At 41.0% G+C, this 22,978-nt stretch overlaps 2 protein-coding genes across 4 annotated transcripts in view; both read right to left on the bottom strand.

Annotated features, from left to right (window-relative positions):
• Positions 1-22,978, bottom strand: part of LOC146500019 (uncharacterized) — a 260,198-nt gene that overhangs the window by 182,393 nt on the left and 54,827 nt on the right. The gene's annotated exons all lie outside the window — the stretch shown is intronic.
• Positions 1-22,978, bottom strand: part of plekhm3 (pleckstrin homology domain containing, family M, member 3) — a 56,717-nt gene that overhangs the window by 30,638 nt on the left and 3,101 nt on the right. For all 3 annotated transcript variants that reach the window (XM_085135969.1, XM_085135971.1, XM_085135972.1), the window contains exons 2-3: positions 21,784-22,867; positions 11,444-12,550 (exon numbers count right to left, since the gene is read on the bottom strand). In XM_085135969.1, the coding sequence (XP_084992095.1) occupies positions 11,444-12,550; positions 21,784-22,306 (1,630 nt within the window). In that variant the 5' untranslated portion in view covers positions 22,307-22,867. The remainder of the gene's footprint in view (positions 1-11,443; positions 12,551-21,783; positions 22,868-22,978) is intronic.

Here is a 22,978-nt window from a genome sequence, read left to right as displayed (position 1 = left end):
TGCTTTCCAGTGACTTTTCAAAACAAGTATAAAGCCACTGATGGTGTTCACAAATGTGTGTGAAATGATGATGAAAACTTCTTTTCTGTATGTTTGCTCAGCTTTGTAAAAACTTCATACACACTAGTTTGGTTCCTGTGCCTTTTACTGCTTTTAATAGAAGAATTTCATCTTGAAACGTTTAATACATTTGGTAGTTTAAACAATATATTTACGTTGTAGTGAAATATCTTTAAGCGTATCCACAGAGCCTAATGTAGTATGCACTACAGCAACAATATCCCTCTTGTTTTTGGCTGAGGGAGCCTGTGCTGATCTCCACTGCAACACAGAAACTCCTGAAACCACACATGCATTCTTCAGAAAGATGATCCTGATAGTTCCCATTTAGTGCATCTTCTATCCAAAATCTTCACCTCACTGATTTGAGGTAATCCCTAGATAACAGAATCCTGGTTCTCCCAGTAGCCACAACACAGCAGACTCCATTTACAAAGAGCTCTGCAGACCTAAAAGACCAACAGATTCTCTGCTCTATTCAGCCTGATAGCTTCCACACTCTGCTTTGTCTTCCAGGCTCTTTAAAGTTCATTCTTCACCCAAACACCCGGCCCTGCTCTCTGATCACGCGCACCCAAACAGTTGAGCGCTGAAGCAGTTCAACAGGTGTCTCTTATCGCACCATCTTAGTGGACACAGAGCCTGGAGGAAAACAGCAAATGAGGAGAGGCACAGAAGAAAAGATCCTGACGATTGTTATCTAGGAAAACACAGGCTTAGGAAGCTACGGAAAAAAGAAAAGGAAAAACAGTGGAAGAGGGACATGTGTCAGCGTGTTTGTCAGCTCTGCTTTAACGCAGAGGCTGAAGCGCAGGCTGAATGAGAGGAAAACAGGAAAACAAAGACATAATAAGTAAAAAGCTATTGAGAGATGAGAGGAAAGAAGGGACTGCATGAAAGAGAAGAGTAAGATCAAACAAGCGCAGATGATGGCAGACAATAAAGACGACTATCACAGACAATAATCTGGAAAAAGGCAGACAATGGTCCAATCAGCATTCAGAGCTGAGCTCCTTCTTTATCTAACCAAAATAAAAAACACATTAATTTGGTAGCTTCACTCACAAAAAGAATGAAAAACCAGGCCCAGCTAGTACTCCACCAGAAGCTTTGATTCTGAGATCAAAATAATCTTTTTTTAAAAATATATTTTACTATTCAGTTCATTTATTGCTTAAGTTTTCTTCTCCCTACCTTTAAGCCAGCTTTCTTCTGATTGGCTATTATTTAAAGAGCAAGTCAGAGAAGAGGACTCTCTCTGACATCACACAGAGCCAAACATAAAAAACAAAACCGTCTGAAACCAGTGTTTAGAGCAAGTCTGAGGCCTGGGTTATTGCTCAGTGGGATTAATTACACATATGCCGACCTCAATATTTAAAATTCTTGCCATATGTAATATGTAAGTGTATATATGACAGATAAGAAGAATAATGGGGGCTGACATTTTCAAATTCTTAATTTTTTTATGCTTTCTTGGTGAATGTGAACTTTGTCACTGTGAATCAAAGAGATTAGTAACGGATAAAAGGGAATCGTGAACAACTCTGTACAACGCTGTATCCTGTGGATGCAACAGGACGATGTACCAAAGCTCACAAAGATCTGAACTACAGAAGAAAAGCTTCCTATATGTGAGCCTTTAAGCGAGCAGCCAGTGCAGTCCCTGGATGTCAATCCTTTTGCCTTTAATTAAAAATGTGAGTAAACCTTACAAAGTGATTTTCCATCTGTCACATGTATGACCTCAACGTGAGTCAAAGCACCGTCAGACGTGATTTGCCTGTCTTACTTCCTGTCCGCTGTGTCTCTAATTTAAACATTATCAGCATCCATTTTTAAGAATTTATAAAGTTTAAACAATGTGCATTTGTTTTTCTTTAATCAAAATCACTGTGCAAGGATACAATCCTCGACAAAAGACAACAATAAAGTCTTATCTCATCGAAGGGCCAACAATTGAATACATATGTGTAACTCACTTCTAGTTAGGCTTATTACAGCAATGAGCTCATGCTGCTGTTTTGGTCAATGCTCTTTCCAAAAAACCACAATCCGCTGGTTGGCAGCCAGCAGGCTGAGGGGATGGTTAACAATCAGAGAAACACTATGTCACTTCGAGGAAACGGCTGACCACCAGATCAGCTTTCTGGCCAACTGTAGTCTCAAATTTGGTGTGCTGCTGTTGGGACCAGAGGAACAAAGACAGATATGTATGTAGCCTGAAAACATTTGCAAACCGAATAACAACCTTTAACCTAACCTCAAATTCTATATCATGAGTAAAAGAAGAGAACACACCCACGCTGACTGGTCACACGGTGGCGAAAGGACCTCTACAGCAGCGGGGGCACTCTGTAGTGTCCTTTGCTCAATAAAACAAAAAGCAAAGTCAACAGCAAATGTGGACTACAGAAGATGAGAAATATCAAATAACACCATCCGTATAAATCTGATGCTGATCTGTGCCTCTTCCAAACCTCGAAACTGCAGCAAGACAACTGCAAAACATACACACTGCAGGAATTCTTACCAAAGAGCAGAGAGATCAAAGTAAGGACAGGTGGCACTTCTTTGTTCTGGTTGCAATGAGAAATATGTGTGCTTTACGTCACATTACTCACTCAAACTAAGGTTGGACTTTTAGGAAGTTGTGTTTTTAAGAATATTTACTGTCATAAAAAGTAAATCAAATCTAAGCAAGTATTTATATATAGATATAGCTGCAATTCTTATCCAAGCCAATACAAAGTGGACACTTAGTGAATGTAAAGTATAGACACTGTGGGTTTAGAAGTATATATCATGTAAATCAGAGGTCCCCAACCCCCGGGCCTCGGACCGGTACCGGTCCGTGAGTCGTTTGGTACCGGGCCGCGAGAGTTGAGGCTCAGGTGTGAAATGTATAGTTTTCAGGGTTTTTATCAGTTTTCAGCGTTATTTTGTTATCGTTTTTATTGTTTACTTGGTTTCCCTGGGTCTTTTCACGTGTGTTATGAATAAATTATTTTTTTCGGTACTGGTACTAGTTTTATTTTGTTGTATTTATCCGCGACACCTTAAAGGCCGGTCCATGAAAATATTGTCAGGCATAAACCGGTCCGTGGTGCAAAAAAGGTTGGGGACCGCTGATGTAAATAAACTGTAATAACACACTAGTGACTATACATAAATATGTAAGTCTGTGAAGGTTCTCAGTAAATATGTAAGGACTTAACGTAATTATATAAATTACAATTTCAATACATAGGAAATAGCACTATTTCATCCTTGACAGTCAACTCATTCTCTCATGAGGCACTTTTGTCAGCAGTTTCAGTGGGCAGATTGGAGCATGATTGTGGTCAATATCTTTAACAAGGATGCATATTTTCATCACTGCGAAGCATCTAAATCCAGGCCGAACCAATACCACCCAGCGGCACAACTGCAGCTTCGTTTTATAGCTGCTGTTTGTGTGTGTTTGAAGTGTTTGTACATTACAAAGCTGCAAAATCTCAGCTAATTTCCACCCAAACTACAAAGTACATTTGTACTTTTTGGTTATTATGAAGAAGAAAGAAGGGTGATCCCAAACAATTTCTATTTCACTTAGAAATAGAAATTTATTAAAATACCTGCAGCGAGTGTATGTGTTAAAAACCTGCAACTTTTGTTGCCTCCAGGACACAAGAAAAAGTTCAACCCCACCACACCCAAACCATTTTATCCATCCTTAATAGAAAAAAGCATTTAGTGAAATAAAGGTCCGCATGACTCCATCTGCAAACTTGTTTGTTTACTTTCTCTACATTAATAGCGTTCATCCAGCTTAGTTTCACTCTATATTTTTCCTCTGGCAGTGGCTCTATGCCCACCAGGCGGGTCCGGCTCACAGTTTGAGAACCAGGTGGTGTAGCTAGCAGGTGGCAGATGAAAAGACACTAATTATGCTTATTCTAACTGAAGTATTAAAAAACAAAACTGGTGGTATGACTGTTACTTAGTAAAAAATAAAATTCATATTGATTTGAGGTTTTAATTAGCCTCTCTAGCATGAGGATTTGCATCTTTCCTCTCTTGTATTATTACAAATTTAATCCATTTATAGGTGCTGTTGTACAAAATAGGCAATTGCGAGACAACAGTCTGGACTCATAGCAGGGGTGTTGCCAATTAGTGGCCCCCTCCAACCCACCCCGCACAACCTATACTCAGAGAAACAGAGTTGCATCCACTAACTTTTATAAGTTCAACAAATACCATTGTTTCAGATGCATTTAACATCACAACCACCCATTTATACTGAATTTATCTTATAGGTCTATTAAAAATAAACAAAAAAAATGACTTTGGCAAATATTCTATATTTTATTATTTGAAGGTACAAGAAAAAATTCTAATCATGTGAAAAAGAAAGTTTTTACGGGACTCTATGCAGTTCTGTGGAAAAAAAAAAGGCTGTTGCTGATGATTTACATTTACTTACCCACTTAATTCCTATGGAAATAGAAATTGTGCGCACCTCTAATAAAAGCAGAGGTTTTATTAGTTTGCTGATTTGGCATTCAGGCATACAAGTGTGTGTCAACCCACAATTTTCCCAGGAGTAGAAGCAAATTCACCCCATGTTCAGACCGTGCAATGCTCAGAGAAACTGGAAAAAAAAACCCCAACAGATACATCTCAGACTCTGCAGGCCTCAGTTAGTATGTTAAAGGTCATGACAGCATAATAAGACCAAAAGACCAAACAAGTATGGCTTGTTTGGAAGAGTTGCCAGGAGGAAGCCTCTTCTCGCTAAAAAAGAGCATGGCAGCACCGCTTAGGCTTGCAAAGTTACATCTGAACAAACCACTTCTGGAACAATGCCCTTTGGAAAGATGAGACCAAAGTTTGACCATAATGCACAGCACAATATTTGGTAAAAACCAAACAAAGCATAGCATCACAAAAACCTCATTGGACAGATGTGAGGTAATCTGCCTGACAGCTACAGCCTGGCCCAAACTGGGTCATGAAAGAGGCAGATGATCCCATGCGCATTACCAAATCTAAAAGCAATTCAAAAGTCCCTCCACAATAATGTGAGAGGCTGATAAGATCATACAAAAAACTATTACTTAAAGTTATTGCTGCTAAGCGTGGTTCTTCAGAAAGAACATAGTTTTTCACAGGACTGCACAGAATCTATGAAAACTTCACATGGCTGTATTACAGATGTTCGTGGTTCCTGACACTGAGAAAAGAAATAAATGCATCCCAAAGTAATATGATGTTAGCTTACACTAGCATCTTGTCAGGTAAGCTAGCAAAGGGAAAATAGTGACTGAGGAAAACATTGCTGCTACTACTACTAATATTATTAAGCATATTATGCTAGACGTTACATTTCTCAGCTGTTTAGCCTATTTCTTTTCCATAATAGCAGAAATACTGTAATCCTCTCAAAGGCTACTTTTAAAAAAATGTAACTATTAATAGTTTCAGCTGCTAACTACTTCCTTCATTATCAGCAGAGCAACAACCGCGTTTTATTCGCGTCTCTGATCTTTTATGCGTCTTTTTGGGATGCAGAGAATAAGAGACAGAGGGAAAGATGAATGGGAATTCAAACATAGCTCAAAGGTCTACCGATTGTACTGCGGCTCTCTGTAGTGAGAGAGGGTCACTTTGACCTGCTAGCAGTGAGAGAGAGAGAGAGGAAGAGACACAGAGATAGAGAGAGAGAGCGATGACATCAGGGAAAAAAAGGGGGCTCATGCTTTCATCTGCCCGCCAGTGGTTCAAACAACCACACCTCTGACAGGACACCCGTGTGTGTGTGTGTGTGTGTGTGTGTGTGTGTGTGTGTGTGTGTGTGTGTGTGTGTGATGTACATGTGTGAATTAAAACTCAAAAGACGAGAGAAGCCTGAGCTTTGATGTGTCCCATTCACACCAACCAAACACTCCAATGAAAATGTGGACAAATGGAGAGTACCATGAGTAAGATGGCGTGTGTGTGTGCGTGTATGAGAGAGAGAGAGCGAGCGCAAGAGAGAGAAACTGTTTGTCTTTTGATGTGAACCCACCTCCTACTTCCTCACTTCTCTCATATCTACTGATTCCCACTTCACCCAAAGCCCCCCTGTCCCACAGATTCACATGGTCTGTGGGGGCCTGAGAATGTGCTCCAGCGCAAAAACAGGGGTCATCTAACCTGAGAGCACACTCTGCACAATGTGTGTGTGCGTCTGCACGCTCATGCGTGTGCGGCGAGGGGTTATGGGGTGACGGAGAGTCACAGCCTTCAAACGAACACTAACCATTTCCTTCAAAAGGAATCTAAAATGCAGCAGTTCCCATATGTAATTAGCTGAATATATTTTACATTTTAAACAACGATTCACTCGATATGTTTGTAAGGAAGCAGCCTGCATATGCAAAGAGAAGACTTGAAACAAGTTCAAAGGGAAAACGGTGAAAGCTGAGGTAGCATACCGAACATGAGGTACTTATTACCGTCTTGTAGTCGCACGCTAAACAATTCTCCAAACCTACTTTCAGCTAAAAATGTAAAGGTCAATGTCTTTTGAAAAGATGGAGGTTTGATGCACATTTGCACAGCGGATGGCTGGATTCATTAATAAATAAATTTTCTATTTGCACCTAAAGTGCAAATGCATGCATCCAATTGTTGTCTGCTTTTGATCCATATATACAAGTATCATCTGAAGATACTATGAGCAAGTGCTTAGCCACAGTGAAAAGGAAGAACTTGCTAACACAGGATGTTTGACAGAAGATGGATGGACAAATACTGTTTTGAGTTAAAGAGTGACGCTGCCAGGAAGAAGCTTGATAATGAGGACCCACACTTGAAACCACCAGCTGATGAACTGTGTTCCTTGTTATTGTCTTATCGCTTTCCTTGTTTTCCCTTGACAGCGTATACATACATATATCTAATAAAACAAGTCAAACTTAAAATGTAAACAAAAGAGGCCCAGAGTATAAGATCTTTGGTGACGTCTGATCATGTGCCAGCGTAACAACTTCGCAGGATGTCTGCTGGAGCAGTGAGCAGCTTTCTTCTCAAAGCTATACCACTATTTGGAGTTTGATGGTGATGGGGAGTGTTGGAAATCATGTCTATCCAGCTCACGCCAACGTTTGTTGATTTGTAACTTTCTATCCTCTGCTGCTTCTCTTCAATGTGGCGTCCACAGGGTTCAGTTTTAGGCCCCTTTGGATCTATCTTCAGGAAACATGGGATTTTTTTCCATTGTTATGCCAATGAGTCCCAGATTTATTTCCTCTTAAAAAGATAAAAGGTTTACCAGCAGACTCCCTGTTCAGATGTCTTGGTGAAATAAAGGTCTGGGTGGCTTTGATGAGCAAAAAACAGAAGTGAGGATTTTCGGTGACACTTCTGAGACACTACTATGGATCTTGGTTCTTTGGCGCAGTACGTTCAACTGAACATTACTAATCTGGGAGTTAAAATTGATGCGAATCTTAAACTTGAAAGCCAGGTCAGGGCTGTTGTAAGATGTAGCCTTTTTCATTTGAGGCAAAACCTATTTTATCAAAGCTGCTTTTTGACACGGTAATCCATGCCTTTGTTACATCTAGGCTGGATTACTGTAACGCACTTTATTGTGGTGTTAGTGATGTGTCCATTAGGCATCTGCAGGTTGTGCAAAATGCTGCAGTGCGTCTTTTAACTGGCACAAAAAAGTCTGAGCACATTATCTCCATTTTATTTCACTCCACCGGCTACCTGTACATTTTAGGATAATTTAAGTTATTTTATTTGTTTTTAAATCTCTTAATGACTCTATTTTTTCCTAATTCTCTATTTGTAACATGTTTGATTTTATTTTCTGTTTATGGTATTTGTATATGTACAGCACTGTGTGAACTAGGGCTGGGCCATATCACACCATTCACAGTAATGCCGGTATAATGTTGGGCAACGATAAGAAAATGAAATATTGCGATAGAATATGGGTAAAACACACATGCACAGTGCCTTTGTTTTCATACGCACATGGTGGAAAAAGCATGGCAGCGACAGAGAATAAGAAGGGCGAAAGCGGATCGTTGAATGAAACAGATGAACCAGAACTGGTTTGTAAAAATGCTGCAACTTCAATGGTGTGGAACTGGTTTAGCTTCTGTCAGATACACAACAAAGCACATTTTTGGTAGCACATGCTAGCGGGCCGTCGTTATTACCGTATTGTTTGGAAAACACGGCGCACTTAAAATCAATCCTTTGATTTTTCTGAAAATCGACAGAGCCCCTTATAATCCCGTGTGCCTTATGTATGAACTCTGGTTGTGTTTACTGACCTCGAAACAATTTTATGTGCACGGCGCTCGAAAGTCTATCAAATGTTTTAGTACGACTTTGCTAAGCTACGAAGCCGCACCGCTTGATGGATTGTCGGAGCATTACGGCTGTCGTAGGCAGGAGCCTCGCGGAGTGATACGTACTGTGCTTCAACATAATATTACGGTATTGTGTGTGTATAACCTCTTTTTAAGTTTTGTGGATATTATACATGGTTATGCTGAGGATATGTCGGCCAGTTTCCACTGGAAATGCCTTTTAGTTAAACTGTTAGCAAGGAATTTGCATTTGCACTGTTAAATTTTTATATAACTTTAATGCAAAAAACCGCTGCTTGTTTAAGTGAAAATACATTGATGTTTTGGGTTTTTTTGGACTAATAAAGTTGTGGAGTTGTAAAGTATTTTGTCTCGTGTCAATTGTATCGTTATCGCAAATTTTCAAATGTATATCGTGATAAATACTTTTGGTCATATTGCCCTGCTCTAGTGTGAACCCTGGTTTATTTTAAAGTGCCTTATAAATAAAGGTGGTATGGTATTAACAGAGAAAATGTCAAACTGAAACCTGTATAACATCCCAAAACCTACTTCGATAAATGACTGTATATGGAAGAAGAAGAAGAAGAAGCAGAAGAAGAAAATAAGTGAAGACTGAAAACATTTACGTCCATATAAATCAGGATTCCCACTTTAATGGTGCGAGAGGGAAATTTTAAGACCAATTTCCACAAAAGAAAATCTTGAAAATGAAAGCTAAAAACCTGTGAGAAGACATAAGACCTCTATAACAAGGCCTTGAATTCAATGGTTGTAAAAGACTTCAGGGCTTCTAACACTGTAGGAGACCAAGAAGGGATACAGTCAAATAAATGAGGCGGTGACAGCAGGAGAAAAGGGAGACAAAAAGAGGGAAAGGCTACGAGTGTGAAAGAACTGGTGAGCGGAAAAGTAAAGAAAGGGAGGACAGGAGGGAAGTGAATGGATCGAGAGAGCAGAGGTGTGCTCTGTATAGAAAAATGGACGTATCCAGCTGTCCCGTCCTACCCAAAAACCCTTCAAACAAACAACTACAATCAGGGCTGACCACTGTAGCATCCCCAGGCTGCTTTTATTCCCTCTCATTCATTCATTCATTCATCCATTTTTCCTCTCCTCCGGTGCTTTAAGCCTACCAATTATCATCAGTTGCCCCCAGACGGCCTCTGTCCTTGTTCCTGTTTCAGCTGGCTTTTCAAACAGCTCTGCATTAATAAGCCAGTTGTTACAAATAAAAAGGGAGGTGAGCGGTGATTATTCAAAGCCCTGCTAAGAGACAGAAAGAAAGAGAGCGTGAGCGAGAGCCCATGTTTTACACCTAGGGTGAGTAAATGCAATTTATATGAATTGGTATGAAGAGTGATAAAAAATAACAATAAAGGAGAAGAAGGCTGCGATAGACCTGGAAATGAAAAAGCATTCCTGCTAAATACTGAAAAACATCTGGTGATCCTGACAGAAGAGTTAGAATCATCACAGAAGACATCATCTACAGTGCAGCTAAAGAAAATAAATTACTATGAACACCAGCTTGGGAAAAAATAAGAATGAATGATGAACATGTAGCTATATGAAGGTCAGGAGAAAGCTACAAGCAAACAGTTAATCCGAGCCGGACATCTGCAGCTCACAGCCTACATGATGAACATGCAGTTTTAAGCCACTTAAAAAAGAAAATCGCATTTTGTAGTTTTGAAACCATCAGCTAATACCAGCTGGCATAATAAGGTGCATTTATAGGCATCCATACAGATACCTAGAAGACAGTGCTAACATACATCTGCAACAGTGTTAAACTATTTATACAAAACAATCAAAAACAAGACCAAAAAGTTTTTCGAGCCATCCTAATGGATCTTTTTCATATGAATGTCCTGCAAATAACGTAACAACGAGCCCTTTTCTACCTGACCCACTGTTCATATTTTATTGAGTAATAAGTGCGCCATTTAAAATTAGTTACGTCCCTGTATTATATCATTTTATTCTCTAATGAGCATATATTGGGTCAGAGGGCATCATATGCATTTTCAACTTCAAGAGCCCCAGCTGACCGTGTACCCTTCTTGCCTCTTCTGTTTACATTAAAGCCGGGTCCAGTCGAGTTTCCTGAGAACTGCAATAATCAGTCACACTTTGTTGATGAGAAGACTAAACAAGCAGACCGTGAATAAGAACAAGGCTGAAAGCAGGCCAATGGGGGTGAAAGGGTGAAGGGAAGATATTTCTGTATACCTACAATAATGTCTTGGGAGCAAATTAGGCAAAGTTACTTGTAATTGTAGAGATTGTTGTTGGGACTGAAGAGGAAAATGTGCAAAAAGCCTAATTAAACAAGAAATGAAAAATAAAGAAAATCACAACTAACAGTTACGAAGAACATTGTCACTAAATCAACTTATCCAGCAATTTGAACGTGTGTGTGTGTGTGTGTGTGTGTGTGTGTGTGTGTACATAGTTGCAAGAAAATGTTTATGAACTAAGATTAATGAGACTGGCAGACTATACATATTATTTTAATTTAAGCTAATTGTTTTAACTCTGAGTGTGTTCTCAGTGCTGCTGTACATTTCCAACATGGCTGAATATCACAGCACTAAAACTTTAAACTGGATCATTATATTTTTATTTCCTGTATCGTAATTAGAGGTGAAATCACCAAATTAATATACACTTGCCTGTGCTTTGCATCATCACAGGAAAGTGTATATTAATTTGGTGATTTCACCTCTAATTACGATACAGGAAATAAAAATTTAATGATCCAGCTTAAGAGCTAGCTCATATGTTCCCCAGAAAATAATTTAAACATGCCGTAAATACAAAAATGGTCAAAATGTGGCACTCCAGATGACTTAACACCAAAACTCTGCACATAACCTGCTCCAGACCAGGTTATGTGTTTAGCCTAAGTTGCCACAGTGATTTAACCAGGTAAAATAAAGAGCCACTTTTAAGACACAGAAAACTCAGCCTTCAGGATGGTAATTTTCTTCAACTTGTCTGTGTTTGTAAAAACCACTCACCTGCACACCTGAAGCTCTGAGCAGTGAGCCCCTTCTCCACAGCCAGACAGGTGAGAATACTGAGGAAACTGGTGGTGACCGACTGTCGCTTTGCTCTCTGTGCGTCCCTTTGCCTCCTGTCCCTGGATGGATTTGATCTCAATAGCACCCCTTGGAGACCAGGAGGTCCTACTCCTGGTTCTGTCCCTTCTTGTGAAGGCCTCTGTGTTCTGACTGCCTCCCGCAAGGTCTCCACCCACTCCTGGGCCTTGAGGTGACCATCAGCACGAAGTTTGAGTACCTCTGTTGGGAAAACAGCCTGAAAAAATTCCCCTTTCCCCGTCCATGGCTCTCCATTCTCTAACTCATGATCATGATGAACAGCAATGCAGGACGCCAGCGAGTACTGGAGAACAGGTTGGGACACAGACCCACGGCCTTCTGTAGGGAAGGCCTGGAGAACAGATCTGGTGAGGACAAAAGTGAAAGCCCGCCAGTTGTTCTGATCCGTCAGCTGGTACAGTAGACCGACTCTGAGAACGTCCTGGCACGACTGCGTGAACAAAGGCAGGGTGGTGGGTCTGCTCAGGACAACAGAATTAGGTGGAAGACAGAGCAATGCCTCTGCTGAAGTCGGGGTGTCGCTTTCGCCATCAGGCCTGGTGTCGAGCCCAGAAGGAGAAGGCGAAGACGAAGGTGACATGGGTGCAGGAAACTTCACGACATGATGATTTTCTACTCCGCTTTTATGCTGATGATTCTCCTGCCTCATGGGTCTGGCTGCCTGCACCTTCTCCCAAATCAGCCGTCTCCACTCCATGGCTTCCCATTGGCTGGCCGCCCTCAGCTGAAGACGTGTGCTGTTGAAGAAGACAGCCTGGATCGTGCGTTGGTCTGCGGGCTGGGTGATCTGGCCGGGCTGGCTGCAGGGTGCTGGAGAGATGACGCTCTGGCAGTGTGACAGTGAGTAGGCAGTGCCCAGCTGGCGGTTGGCACTGCTGTCCAGAGCGTACAGGCGGAGCTCGCAAGGCGTCAGCTCAACATGGCAGGGTGTCCAGCGGCCTCGGGGCCCCTCACGCTGCTCCATCTCACACTGCTTCACCACACTGCTACTGCTGCTTTTATCAGCTGGACAGGCACAGAAGAAGAGCAGGGGGAAAAGGTAGAAATGAAACAAATGAATAATATATATGTTCAGAACAAGCAGTTGTTTTAACAAGGGCCTTTCTGTTGGCAATTTACAACCATAACCATCCAAGTTTTAAATGGGGATCAAAAATGTATGTTTTTAACAATCCCCTCACCATCTGAGGCATGTGACTTTAAGAAGTAAACATCAACCTCTATACTTAACATCTGGCTGTCAAGAGTTCCTTCTGTGGGTGTTGGCAGCAGTATTGTTTGCATGGTTCAAGTTTAGCCTTTCATGCACATAAAAAGTTAACATTTTTCATGCCCTCCTTCAAGATTAGTAATTTAGTTTCTAATATTTTCTTTTATGTTCACTTTATGTTCCTTACTTACTTTTTAACCACCCAATTCGACACTGGTTAAAACCAGTCAAGTGAAAATTATTTACATGGGAAACATCTCATGCAATAAGCTACTTAAACTACAATAAAGTTTTGCAAAAAAACAAACAAACTGTAATGTGTGTTTCAATACCATTTGATAATCTTTTACCACTGACATTTGATTATGTTTAGGACTAATTAATAAAACAGAGCTCAACAATGCTATCCCTAACACAGCATGACAAGGTGATCACAGAAATAGTGTGTTGAGGCGTGCTGTTGAGAAAGTGAGTGGCGGGAACATATGGATCGACGTCAGAGGAGGCAATTGAGTCCACTGTAACTGCTATGAAGTCAGCTACATGCACACTTTAAAGACTAAAGGTTGGGAGAGATACTGAAAGTGGATTCTTTGTGGTTCTCCAAGAAGTTGATTCTGTTCATCTGGACGTAGCGTTTTGTGGGAGAAACGTTTCGTCACTCATCCAAGTGACTTCTTCAGTCTCAGCTGACTGCAGGTTTCAATCTTATAAACAGTACATTTGCATAATGACTGAAACCAGCCCACTGAAGGAACAATGGGCTGGGAGGTCAGTTCCTTAATCTTAATTATGCAAATTCTCATGACCATTATTCAACAACCACTGACCAAAACCCACTGATCAAAGACCACTGATCAATGGTCATGAGTCCCATTCACAGAGAGTTGGAGAATGGCTGCAATCACAGCATTGTAAGATGGTGACAGATGTACCCTTAGGCCCCCTCCTCGATTCAGAGATGGTCTTTCCCTTTTCACGTAAATGGCCTCCTTGACTCCGCGCTCAAACCAGCGTTCCTCCCTGTCCAGGATGTTACATCCTCATCATTGAAAGAGTGTCCACTGGCCTGTAGGTGTATATAGACTGCAGAGTCCTGGCCTGACGAGGTAGCTCTTCTGTGTTGTGCCATCTGCTTCGCCAGAGGTTGTTTGGTTTCCCCGATGTATAAATCCTGGCAATCCTCCTGCACTTAACAGCGTACACAACATTACTCTATTTGTGTCGGGGGACCCGATCCTTGGGGTGGACCATTTTTTGTGCAGCGTGTTTTGGGGTTTAAAAGCCACAGAGACCCGGTGTTTAGAAAAAATGCATCTCAGCTGCTCCGATACTCCTGACACATATGGGATCACTACAGGTTTTCGCTTGGGCGGCGGTCGTCCTTTTCTCCTGGATCGGCTGGAGCTTTCTTTAGGTGTCTTTCCAGCTTTGACAAAAGTCCATCTGGGATAACCACATTTACTCAGGGCCTTCTTGATGTGCCGTTCTTCTGCCTCCCTGGCCGCTGTGTCAGTGGGGATGGTGAAACGCTACGTCCAGATGAACAGAATCAACTTTTTGGAGATTTACTTTCCTGGATGATTGAGAATGCACACGATTCTTTGTGGTGCTTTCCTTTAATGGACAGCATCTATAGTGTGAACTCATACTGATAAAAGACCCGGGAGTCTTCAAAGCACTTAAAGAGACGTGAAAGCTCCGAGCCTAATTCCAAGCCAATGACCTACCTCCTACCTTGACTTGCTTATGCAGCTTTTTCCTGCCACATTTGTTACAAGTCTAATTGACCACTGGACATATAATCAGGGCCGGTCAGTTTCCTGAAGGAGGTCGCTTATCATAGCCTGACTGTTCAGACCTGAGCTTTTGTATTTTGGTCAGAGATAGCTAACCACGGGTGCTCCTCTGGAAACGTTTCTTGTAATGAAGGCAGGAAGAAACAGTATTGTTAAAGAGGCCAGTGGGCAGTCTGCCCCACTTTCCTAATCTGAAGGCTGGAGCCCACATTTTCTCTCAGATAATCCACTGTCTGTTCCTCAGAAAGTTGGTTTCACACTCGTTTTCCTTTTCTCTTTTTTCTCTTTCAGTCTTGCCCTGTGATTATCGTTAACTTTCTCATTGATTAAGGAGGGTTCAGATTAAGGCAGATTTAAGTGACCACAACATCTGCTTGGAAAATGCACTTGACCACAATTGTAGGGACTTACAGCAGATATATGGAGCGCTGTAGTGACAATAATGTTCTTGTCCAGACTTTGCCCTTATATCCAATTTCATTTCTGTAACTGTTTATAACCCAGTGTTAAAACTAAACTAGACTTTAAGCAAAGTGCTGCAAACTGGCATCTACACTATAAAAAAAAACCCAATCCTTTCACATCATTAAAAGAAGCCAACATCAAGGTGAAAAAAAGCATATATATTTAGTTTTTTTTAAACCTACACCCACTTGTCCTCCACTAAAAGAGGAACAGAAAGAACCACTTGCTATACCGAAACTGGTGACAAAGAGGTGAACTTTCAATGAGGCAGAAAAGATTGAGGACTGAAAAAAAAAACAATGATTTTATACTGCACCTGATTATTTGATATATTATTACAAAATCCATACTGGCTGTGCCAGGGTTTTAATAGTTTTGCAATTTTCATTAGTTTTTATTTTTATTTAGTTTTGACTTCAGATTTTCAATTTTATATCAGTTTTAATTAGTTTTTACCAATTGTTTGCTAGTTTAGTTTAGTTTTTATTTTTTTGAAAATCCTTAGTTTCAGTTTAGTTTTGATTAGTTTCAGTTATAGTTTTAGTTGTGTTTGCAATAATTAAGTGTAACAAAATCCCAGTTTCATCATATCAGTCATTCTGCTCATCCTTGGGTATGTTGCTATTCCAGCTACAATACCCTGCACCCTGGACAGGTCGCCTGTCTGTCGCAGGGCTAACACGCAGAGACAGACAACTCACATTCCCACCTATGGGTTCTTTAAATAAATAAAGGCAGATGAACAACCATTGATACCAGGCAACTATAAAATGTATATCTTGGCCCCAATGAGACTATTAACTCTCGCAGCACCGGGTGTTCGTAATTTTGGTTCAAGTGAATTGAAAAACTTTTTGAAGGTAATTGACTCACACAGTTGTGTAGATATCCCCGTCCTGTTGTCTCGGGATGCATCACGCTGCCTTGCCTGGGGTTAGCTTCTGTTTTCTGGGGATGAGGGTTGAGTGTGCTCCCTTACCTTCTCAAGCTAAGCTAGGTTAGCTTCTTGTGTGAGCTTTTCAAGTGCACTTTAAGGTTTGTGGGATTTTTTTCCCTTTAGAAATGTCCCTCATAATTTGTCTGTTTCCACTACAAGACACTTGCTTTATCCAAAACACAGTCATATTCAAAGTAATCCCAAATTGGACTCTGGCGCTTTCTTCCGACTTTTCCTGACATGATTCTGCGCGTGGACGGAGCAGCAACACAGACGACTCGACTAACGTACTGCCACCTGCTGGCATAATGAGACACAGCAAGAAAAAAAATCTGGAAACTAAACTTCATTTTCACCCTTGACTATTGTATGACACGCACACATCAATGAAAACTAAACACATTTTTGCTATAAATTCAGTTAATTTTAGTTAGTTTTGTGAACACTCATTATAGTTTTAGTTAGTTTTCCTTTTTTTGTTTTTATTTTTATTTCCGTTAACGAAAATGTTTTTTCACTTCTAGTTTTCGTTATTTCGTTAGTTTTCGTTAACGATAATAACCTTGGGCTGTGCCTCAGGAACTGAAGCAGGTTATCCACTAATTAGAAGGTTTGTGGTTTAATCCCTGGGTGCTCCAGTCTGCATGTCAAAGTGTGATTGGGCAAGATACTGAACTCCGAGTTGCTCCCAATGCATTCATTGCAGTATAAATGTAGAAAACGTGCTTGTGTGAATAAGTCATGTTGTATAAAGTGTTTTGAGTGCTCAAGTGGAATACAAAAGTGCGATATGAAAACCAGTCCATTTACCTTGGTTACATTTGCATAGAAAGTACTTCTTGTCCTTATCCATTAAGATGTGGTCGGGACCTGCTTCACATCAAAATTAATTACACTCCTGCAACAATGGTTACCTACACACGTTAAAACTGACTATTTTCCAAGTGGAACATGCTGAAAACTCAATTTAAACATTGATGTACTCATGCTTTTTGACCTGACACACTTTAACTCGGTAAAGTGTAAAAGACAAGTTTTCTAAATCAATCTGACAAATTGATTTAATTGCTAACCCCCACCACAAGCAGTCTAATTGGTGCATACTGCATTTTGGTTGAAAAAAGCTAATTCTCTTAGAGCCCCTGTTAACTTAAGGGTGGCAAGTCCAGTGCCTCATCAATCTTATCAAAACAGCAGCTGACAGTGTCACTCTAAGTCTCTGACTTTGCATGTTAACAAACCTTTTTTGCTAAGGGAACAAATGAATATGCAAATGAAATCAGGTCTGGCTGATTGGCAGTCTTCACGCTTGGGAGGCTCGAGATGAGAATTAGGCATTGTGGTGAGGAAAGCTGCTCTGTTCAATTAGCCTTCATCTCTACCTGGTGGGTTTTGACATCACACACAATAATAGTCTAGCATACACATTCAAGCCTTCAACCATAATTAACATTTCACTCTGTTGTTAAGTAACACTACTGCCTTTATGTTCATCGAGGCACAAACTCCTGCTTAAAACTACGTGCTGTTTCCAAGTTTCCGGCTATAAGTGAAGACCTATCCTACAAATGTACAAAGGTATACCCTTAACCTATTTTCTAGATCATAGAGCTTATCCTCATTGAGCCAGTACCAGCCTGGAGAGCACTTCAGCTATCGTTAGCCTCTTTCTTTAACCTGGATTTAACGCTTTTCCTGGACGTCCAAGTTCAAACTCCCTAGATTGAGAAAGGGCAGAATTTCACTCGTGTGTCAAAACTAATTGACATTTATAACAGGAACTGAAACACAGAAAGCTTGAATGTACACAGTCAGCAGAAGGCCCAACTAAAAGTAAACACAAGTAGGAATCCAAAGGCTGTGGCTCAAATGACCGATCTTGTAATCTGAAGGGATTGTCATAATTTCTCAGTACTCTTAATAGTCCTTAAAGTAGAAAGAATTAAAAAACAAACAAAAATGAGGTCTGCTGCAAACTCTGCAGGGTAAACCTAGCATGTCACAAGTCTGCCATGACTTTGTGCAGACATTTGAGTGTGACTCATTTGTTTGTGCCAATGAGTTACCACTAGAGATGCACCAATCCATAATAACAGATAACGGACAACAGTCCAGGGTTGACTCTAAAAGCTGGATCAGGTATCAGCAACAATCAGCCAGTCTATTTAACTCAGTTCTATGTTGATCTGTTTTTACAATGCCACACGTCAGAAGCACTGCACAGGCTGCTAGGGGGGAGAGTCAACATAGCATGGAGGAATCCGATAGCAAATATTCAGCATCTTGACGGTATTTTATGCATTTTACACCGATAGAGTCTCTTTGAATTTTTTCAACAGTTTTTGACCCGTTTCCAAAGAAACTAACACAACCAAAAGGGGCTCCTAAGACAATACAGTCTCTGTTGTTTCAGTGCTTGTGTCCTGTCAGCTCCACTGTTTGTGTGTGTATATAGAAGTGCACTCATAGTAAGCTGCCATAAACAGGGAAAGTTCCGTTTTATTTATTTAGCACCAAATCACAACAACAGTCACCTCACATATGTATCTTATAGTCTAAGTTTACGACCCTGTTAGAGAGAAAACCCCAACAATTTGATGACCCCATATGAGAAAAAACTCCCTTTTAATAGGAAGAGGGGAGAAAGTCAGGACAAAGACATGCTGTGCAAGAGAGCCAGGGATGAATAATAACTAATGATTAAATGCAGAGCAACGTATTAACACAGAGTTAGTGAAAAGAGGTGAGTGAAGAAGAAACACTCCCAGCGGCCTAGGCGTGCTGCACCGTAAGCAACCTTAAGTACCCCTGACATGTTAGGTGTACAGGCCGGGGTAACTCAAGGTCTTACCCATTTTTATAGCTCTTTTGTGTGGTTGTTTTTTTTACTATTACTGCTGCATTTCCTGTTAAATATTGGTGACTTAGTATGAATGTGTTTATCATTTTACAAAGCATACAGCATAAAAAAAATTCACCTATTGCCAATGTTTTTTTTGTTTTTTTTTTTTAATCAATGCAGCTTTTCTAGTTAAACACAATAGAACTTAAATAGAAGCAAAGCCTATGTGGTTACATATGCATGTATATTGTGTACATAAAAAGGCGATAATCATATCCATTTAGCACCTAAACATCCCCAGCTGTCACTAATGGAAAAGCCAACAGGCTACTTTTCTTTTTTAATGTGAATGAAGACACATAGCAAGGCGAGCTAAATCACTGTGCCTTGTGCTTATTACCGTCCTTTTCCTCCTCCTCTCTTTTCAATACACATCGAGCCAAACTAAATAGCCTGATGTCTTTTCACACATATGCTAATACTAAATAATCCTGCCAGTATCAGGGGCTGGGTAATTGGGTTGCCTCTTCTCTTGCCTCATTTGAGTCCATTTGCTGACAGGATTACAGGCTATTATCCCTCAGGATCCCTTAGGATCTCCTTAGTCCTTTAGATAGCCAAAACACACAAACAAATGCTGTGCGTGTGTGTGTGTGTGTGTGTGTGTGTGTGTTGGGCTCTCTGCCTGAGTAAGGACTGTCATAGCACAGCTGTGTCATTTCAAGTTATCATCATCTTCTGTCATTATTGCTTTCTCTGAGGATGCTTCAGCCTAAGTACAGCACACGCCCCGATCCGCAGCACAAATAGTGCAGGACTTCTGTCCTCCGAAAGCCTCTCAAAGGCTGAGAAAGCTTTTCAGTGAATGGACGGTCGATAGGAGCAGAGGAGGAGGAGGTGTGCATATTTCTGGCAGGTTCAATGAGTTGGTCACCAGAGGCCATGACATCATCTTCAATGAGTCAAAGCAACTCTCCATGCCACAAACGCCCAATTAGGCAAATTCAATCTGATTAAAGGGTCAGTTAACTCAAATTAGAAAACATATACAGATGAGAAAAACGGTGTAAACACTGACTGAAGTGGATAATATTGATTACCTCGTAACAATTATGGGCAGACGTCTGGGTCAGAGAATCTGACAGCTAGAGTTTCATGGCGAGTGGCACGAGCACAGATAAATAACGAAAGCTGGGTTTTCAGGTACCTGCGACAGTTTCAACTCACAACTTTATCATTTCTGCTAACCTCTCTGACACGAGGTGGTTTAGAAGCTACTCCTCAGCAGGGCGAGGCATGCAAAGGGTCAACACTGTATTAGGCAAGTAAGGTTTTCACTTACAGCTACACATCTCCTCACTTACGTCAGCTTGACTCAATAGCATGAAGTTAATTTCTGGATGTAAGTGATGGTATGACTTTTCAGATGATCTCCTCAACACAGTAAAGGCGGATCTATTTATTTATGCTGCTGAAAATCAGTAAAATGTACATTTAGAAATCTTTCCAGAAAGAATGTCCTTGTTATTCTGCACAATTCCTAATGCTCTTCCAACTTGTGTCCATGTTTACTCTTGATGAATACGGTCTCAAGTCTCAAGTCTGTGTCAAAACGTATTCTTGATTCTAAAGACATGGTTAAGTTATATTCACCATAGGAAAAATGTTTTTGAAAACCTGTGACCTTGGTAACACATGTAGCTAAATAAATAACTTTGCGTATCAAATTTATTAGGTTTCATAAAAACAAGAAAACATGTATTTAGAAATCTGTCAAAAAAGTTGTTTAAAACTAAAAATTATTGAACCATCACAGTGGAATTTCTGTTTAGGAATGCTAGTAAATAACTGTAATTTGGCATCTTAATCCAAAAATAAAAATGTATTTTACATCTTTTTTCTAATTTTTTTTTAAACAGTACGTTTAAAAATTCATGGATGGATAACACTAATTATATTTTATATTATATTTTAGTTATTTTAGGTCAGCTGTGGCATAAATCTTACATTGGTTGGTGATGTAAAAACTACTGGTGATTTAATAGGAAAGCATATACCTGTTGGCTCCAACACTTTTCATGTACAAGTACGTCACACTGAACTGTAGAACTACAGTTTAAAGTTTGGGTTCACCTGTAACTTTTCCACTAATCCACCACATAGTTAAAGAAAGCACCAACCCCTGAACAATCATGATATCAGATCATGCATATCAACATGTACCAGATTATAAATAAACTTCATTTGCACATGAAAGACACATTTAAAAAGTTTACTTGTTATAATATTAACAAGTAAACTTTGCAAATATTAACAAAAATATTTGCTACATATTTTTACATAAGGCAAAGGTTAAAATATCAATACTACAATCTAAATATCAGGAGAGCAAATCAATAGGCTTTCAGATGTGTGGCTACATGTTGGTGACCTTTTCCTGGATTCTGGCTCCACTGACAGGTGAGCGACCGTGGCTCAGGGGGTCCACCCTCTGGCTGGGTGTCTGGCGCGTTATGGCAGCCTCTGTCTTGCCCAAGGACACAACGACCAGGATAGAGAGCCCGGGGATCGAACCGGCGACCTTCCGGTTACAGATGCGCTTCCCAACCCCCTGAGCCACGGTCGCTCGCCAGACACCCAGCCATCGGCCCCTCTGGCTGGGTGTCTGGCGCGATATGGCAGCCTCGCTTCTGTCAGTCTGCCCCAGGGCAGCTGTGGCTACAACTGTAGCTGCCTCCACCAGTGTGTGAATGTGAGAGTGAATGAATAGTGGAATTGTAAAGCGCTATATAAAATCCATTATTATTATTTTATGTAATATGTAGCAAATATTTTTTTTAACTGCTGTACAAAATCCATTCTGTCAATTAACTGTATATTAACTTATGATCAGTGACTCACCTTTTCAGCTCTGCCATGGAGCTGGACTAAGCTGTTCACATTAGCGTATATATTATATTATCCACAGTGTGAACATGAACTCACCCTCCTGCTGGTGGTTGAGGATCATGTTCTTCAGGGTGTTGCAGTCCACTGTGGGCAGACCATTGTCGGTGCAGGCAGACGGACGGTAGTGGACATCTGACCTGGACCGGCTGTGTCCCTTCTTAAACGCAGAGTTAGATGAGGAGTTGGTGGTGTTGTTGGTGCACTCGTTGGTATGGGCAGCCAAGTCATTGGTGGAACGCGCTCGGCTTCTCTTGCCATGCCTCAAACCCACTCCTAGCCCCAAAACACTGACGTTATCGGCCCAAGCTAGGCCTAGAGGCCCCACCTCCGGCTGCTCCCCAGCTAGCAGGTTCCACACGCCACTGGAGCTTAGCTTGCCCAGCGCTGCATTAGATACCTCCTGCAGCTGCTTCGACTGCCTGGCAGGCTGAAGGTTCCCTGTTTGAGCCTGGCTTGTACCTTGGCCTTGTATCCTATCCATGCAGTGGATGAAATCCTCTGTGGCCTCCAAAGCTGGGCTGATATCACCCACCATGTCCAGCTGCTCAAGACCCTCCATGGCTGTACCAGGACAGGCTTTCCCTGAGCTGGAAATCTTACAACTAGACAGCTATCCAAAAAGGGTTTAAAATCCCTGTTAGCAGAATCTGCATGGCCAATAAACAAAAATCAGCTGACAGTTGGACAAACGTAGGTGTTTTAGGTATGCTGACAAGCTAGTAACAAAACAAAACCCAAGCAGTTCACAAACTTCAAAAACTGCTGCCTTAAGCTGCGATCTGCCCTCTGCATGAAGACAGTACCCTCATCCAGGGCTACAGTCTTCTATTTTTTAATGATGCTCCACTAGCTCTGCTAAGTGAGTCAGTATATTCTCCGGGGAGCTACTGCGGTTTCATGCCAGGACTGGCAGGAGCTGGGACTTTCCAATCCAATCTGGGTGGCAAACTACCTTACGCAGCCAGATACACTCACATTTGGGAGCAAAAAGCAGCAAAGTCCTTCTCCTTTGTCTCAATTGCTGAGGGACTAGAGTCAAAATCATACATCAGCTGATTTACACTCTTCTGGCCAATCGGGTGACGGCTGGGGCATCAGCTGGATGGTGTTTGTGGCTTGACTGTAACAGAAGGGAAGAAAGAAAGAGGAACTTGTAAAAGAGGAAGCATGCAAAATAAGCACAAAGACTGGAAAGACAGCTGACAGTAAGAAAACTTGCTGCTCATTCCAG

The sequence above is a fragment of the Neolamprologus multifasciatus genome, chromosome 16, assembly GCF_963576455.1.
Source record: "Neolamprologus multifasciatus chromosome 16, fNeoMul1.2, whole genome shotgun sequence".
NCBI classification, from domain to species: domain Eukaryota; kingdom Metazoa; phylum Chordata; class Actinopteri; order Cichliformes; family Cichlidae; genus Neolamprologus; species Neolamprologus multifasciatus.
This window is presented reverse-complemented; position numbering and strand designations above follow the sequence as displayed.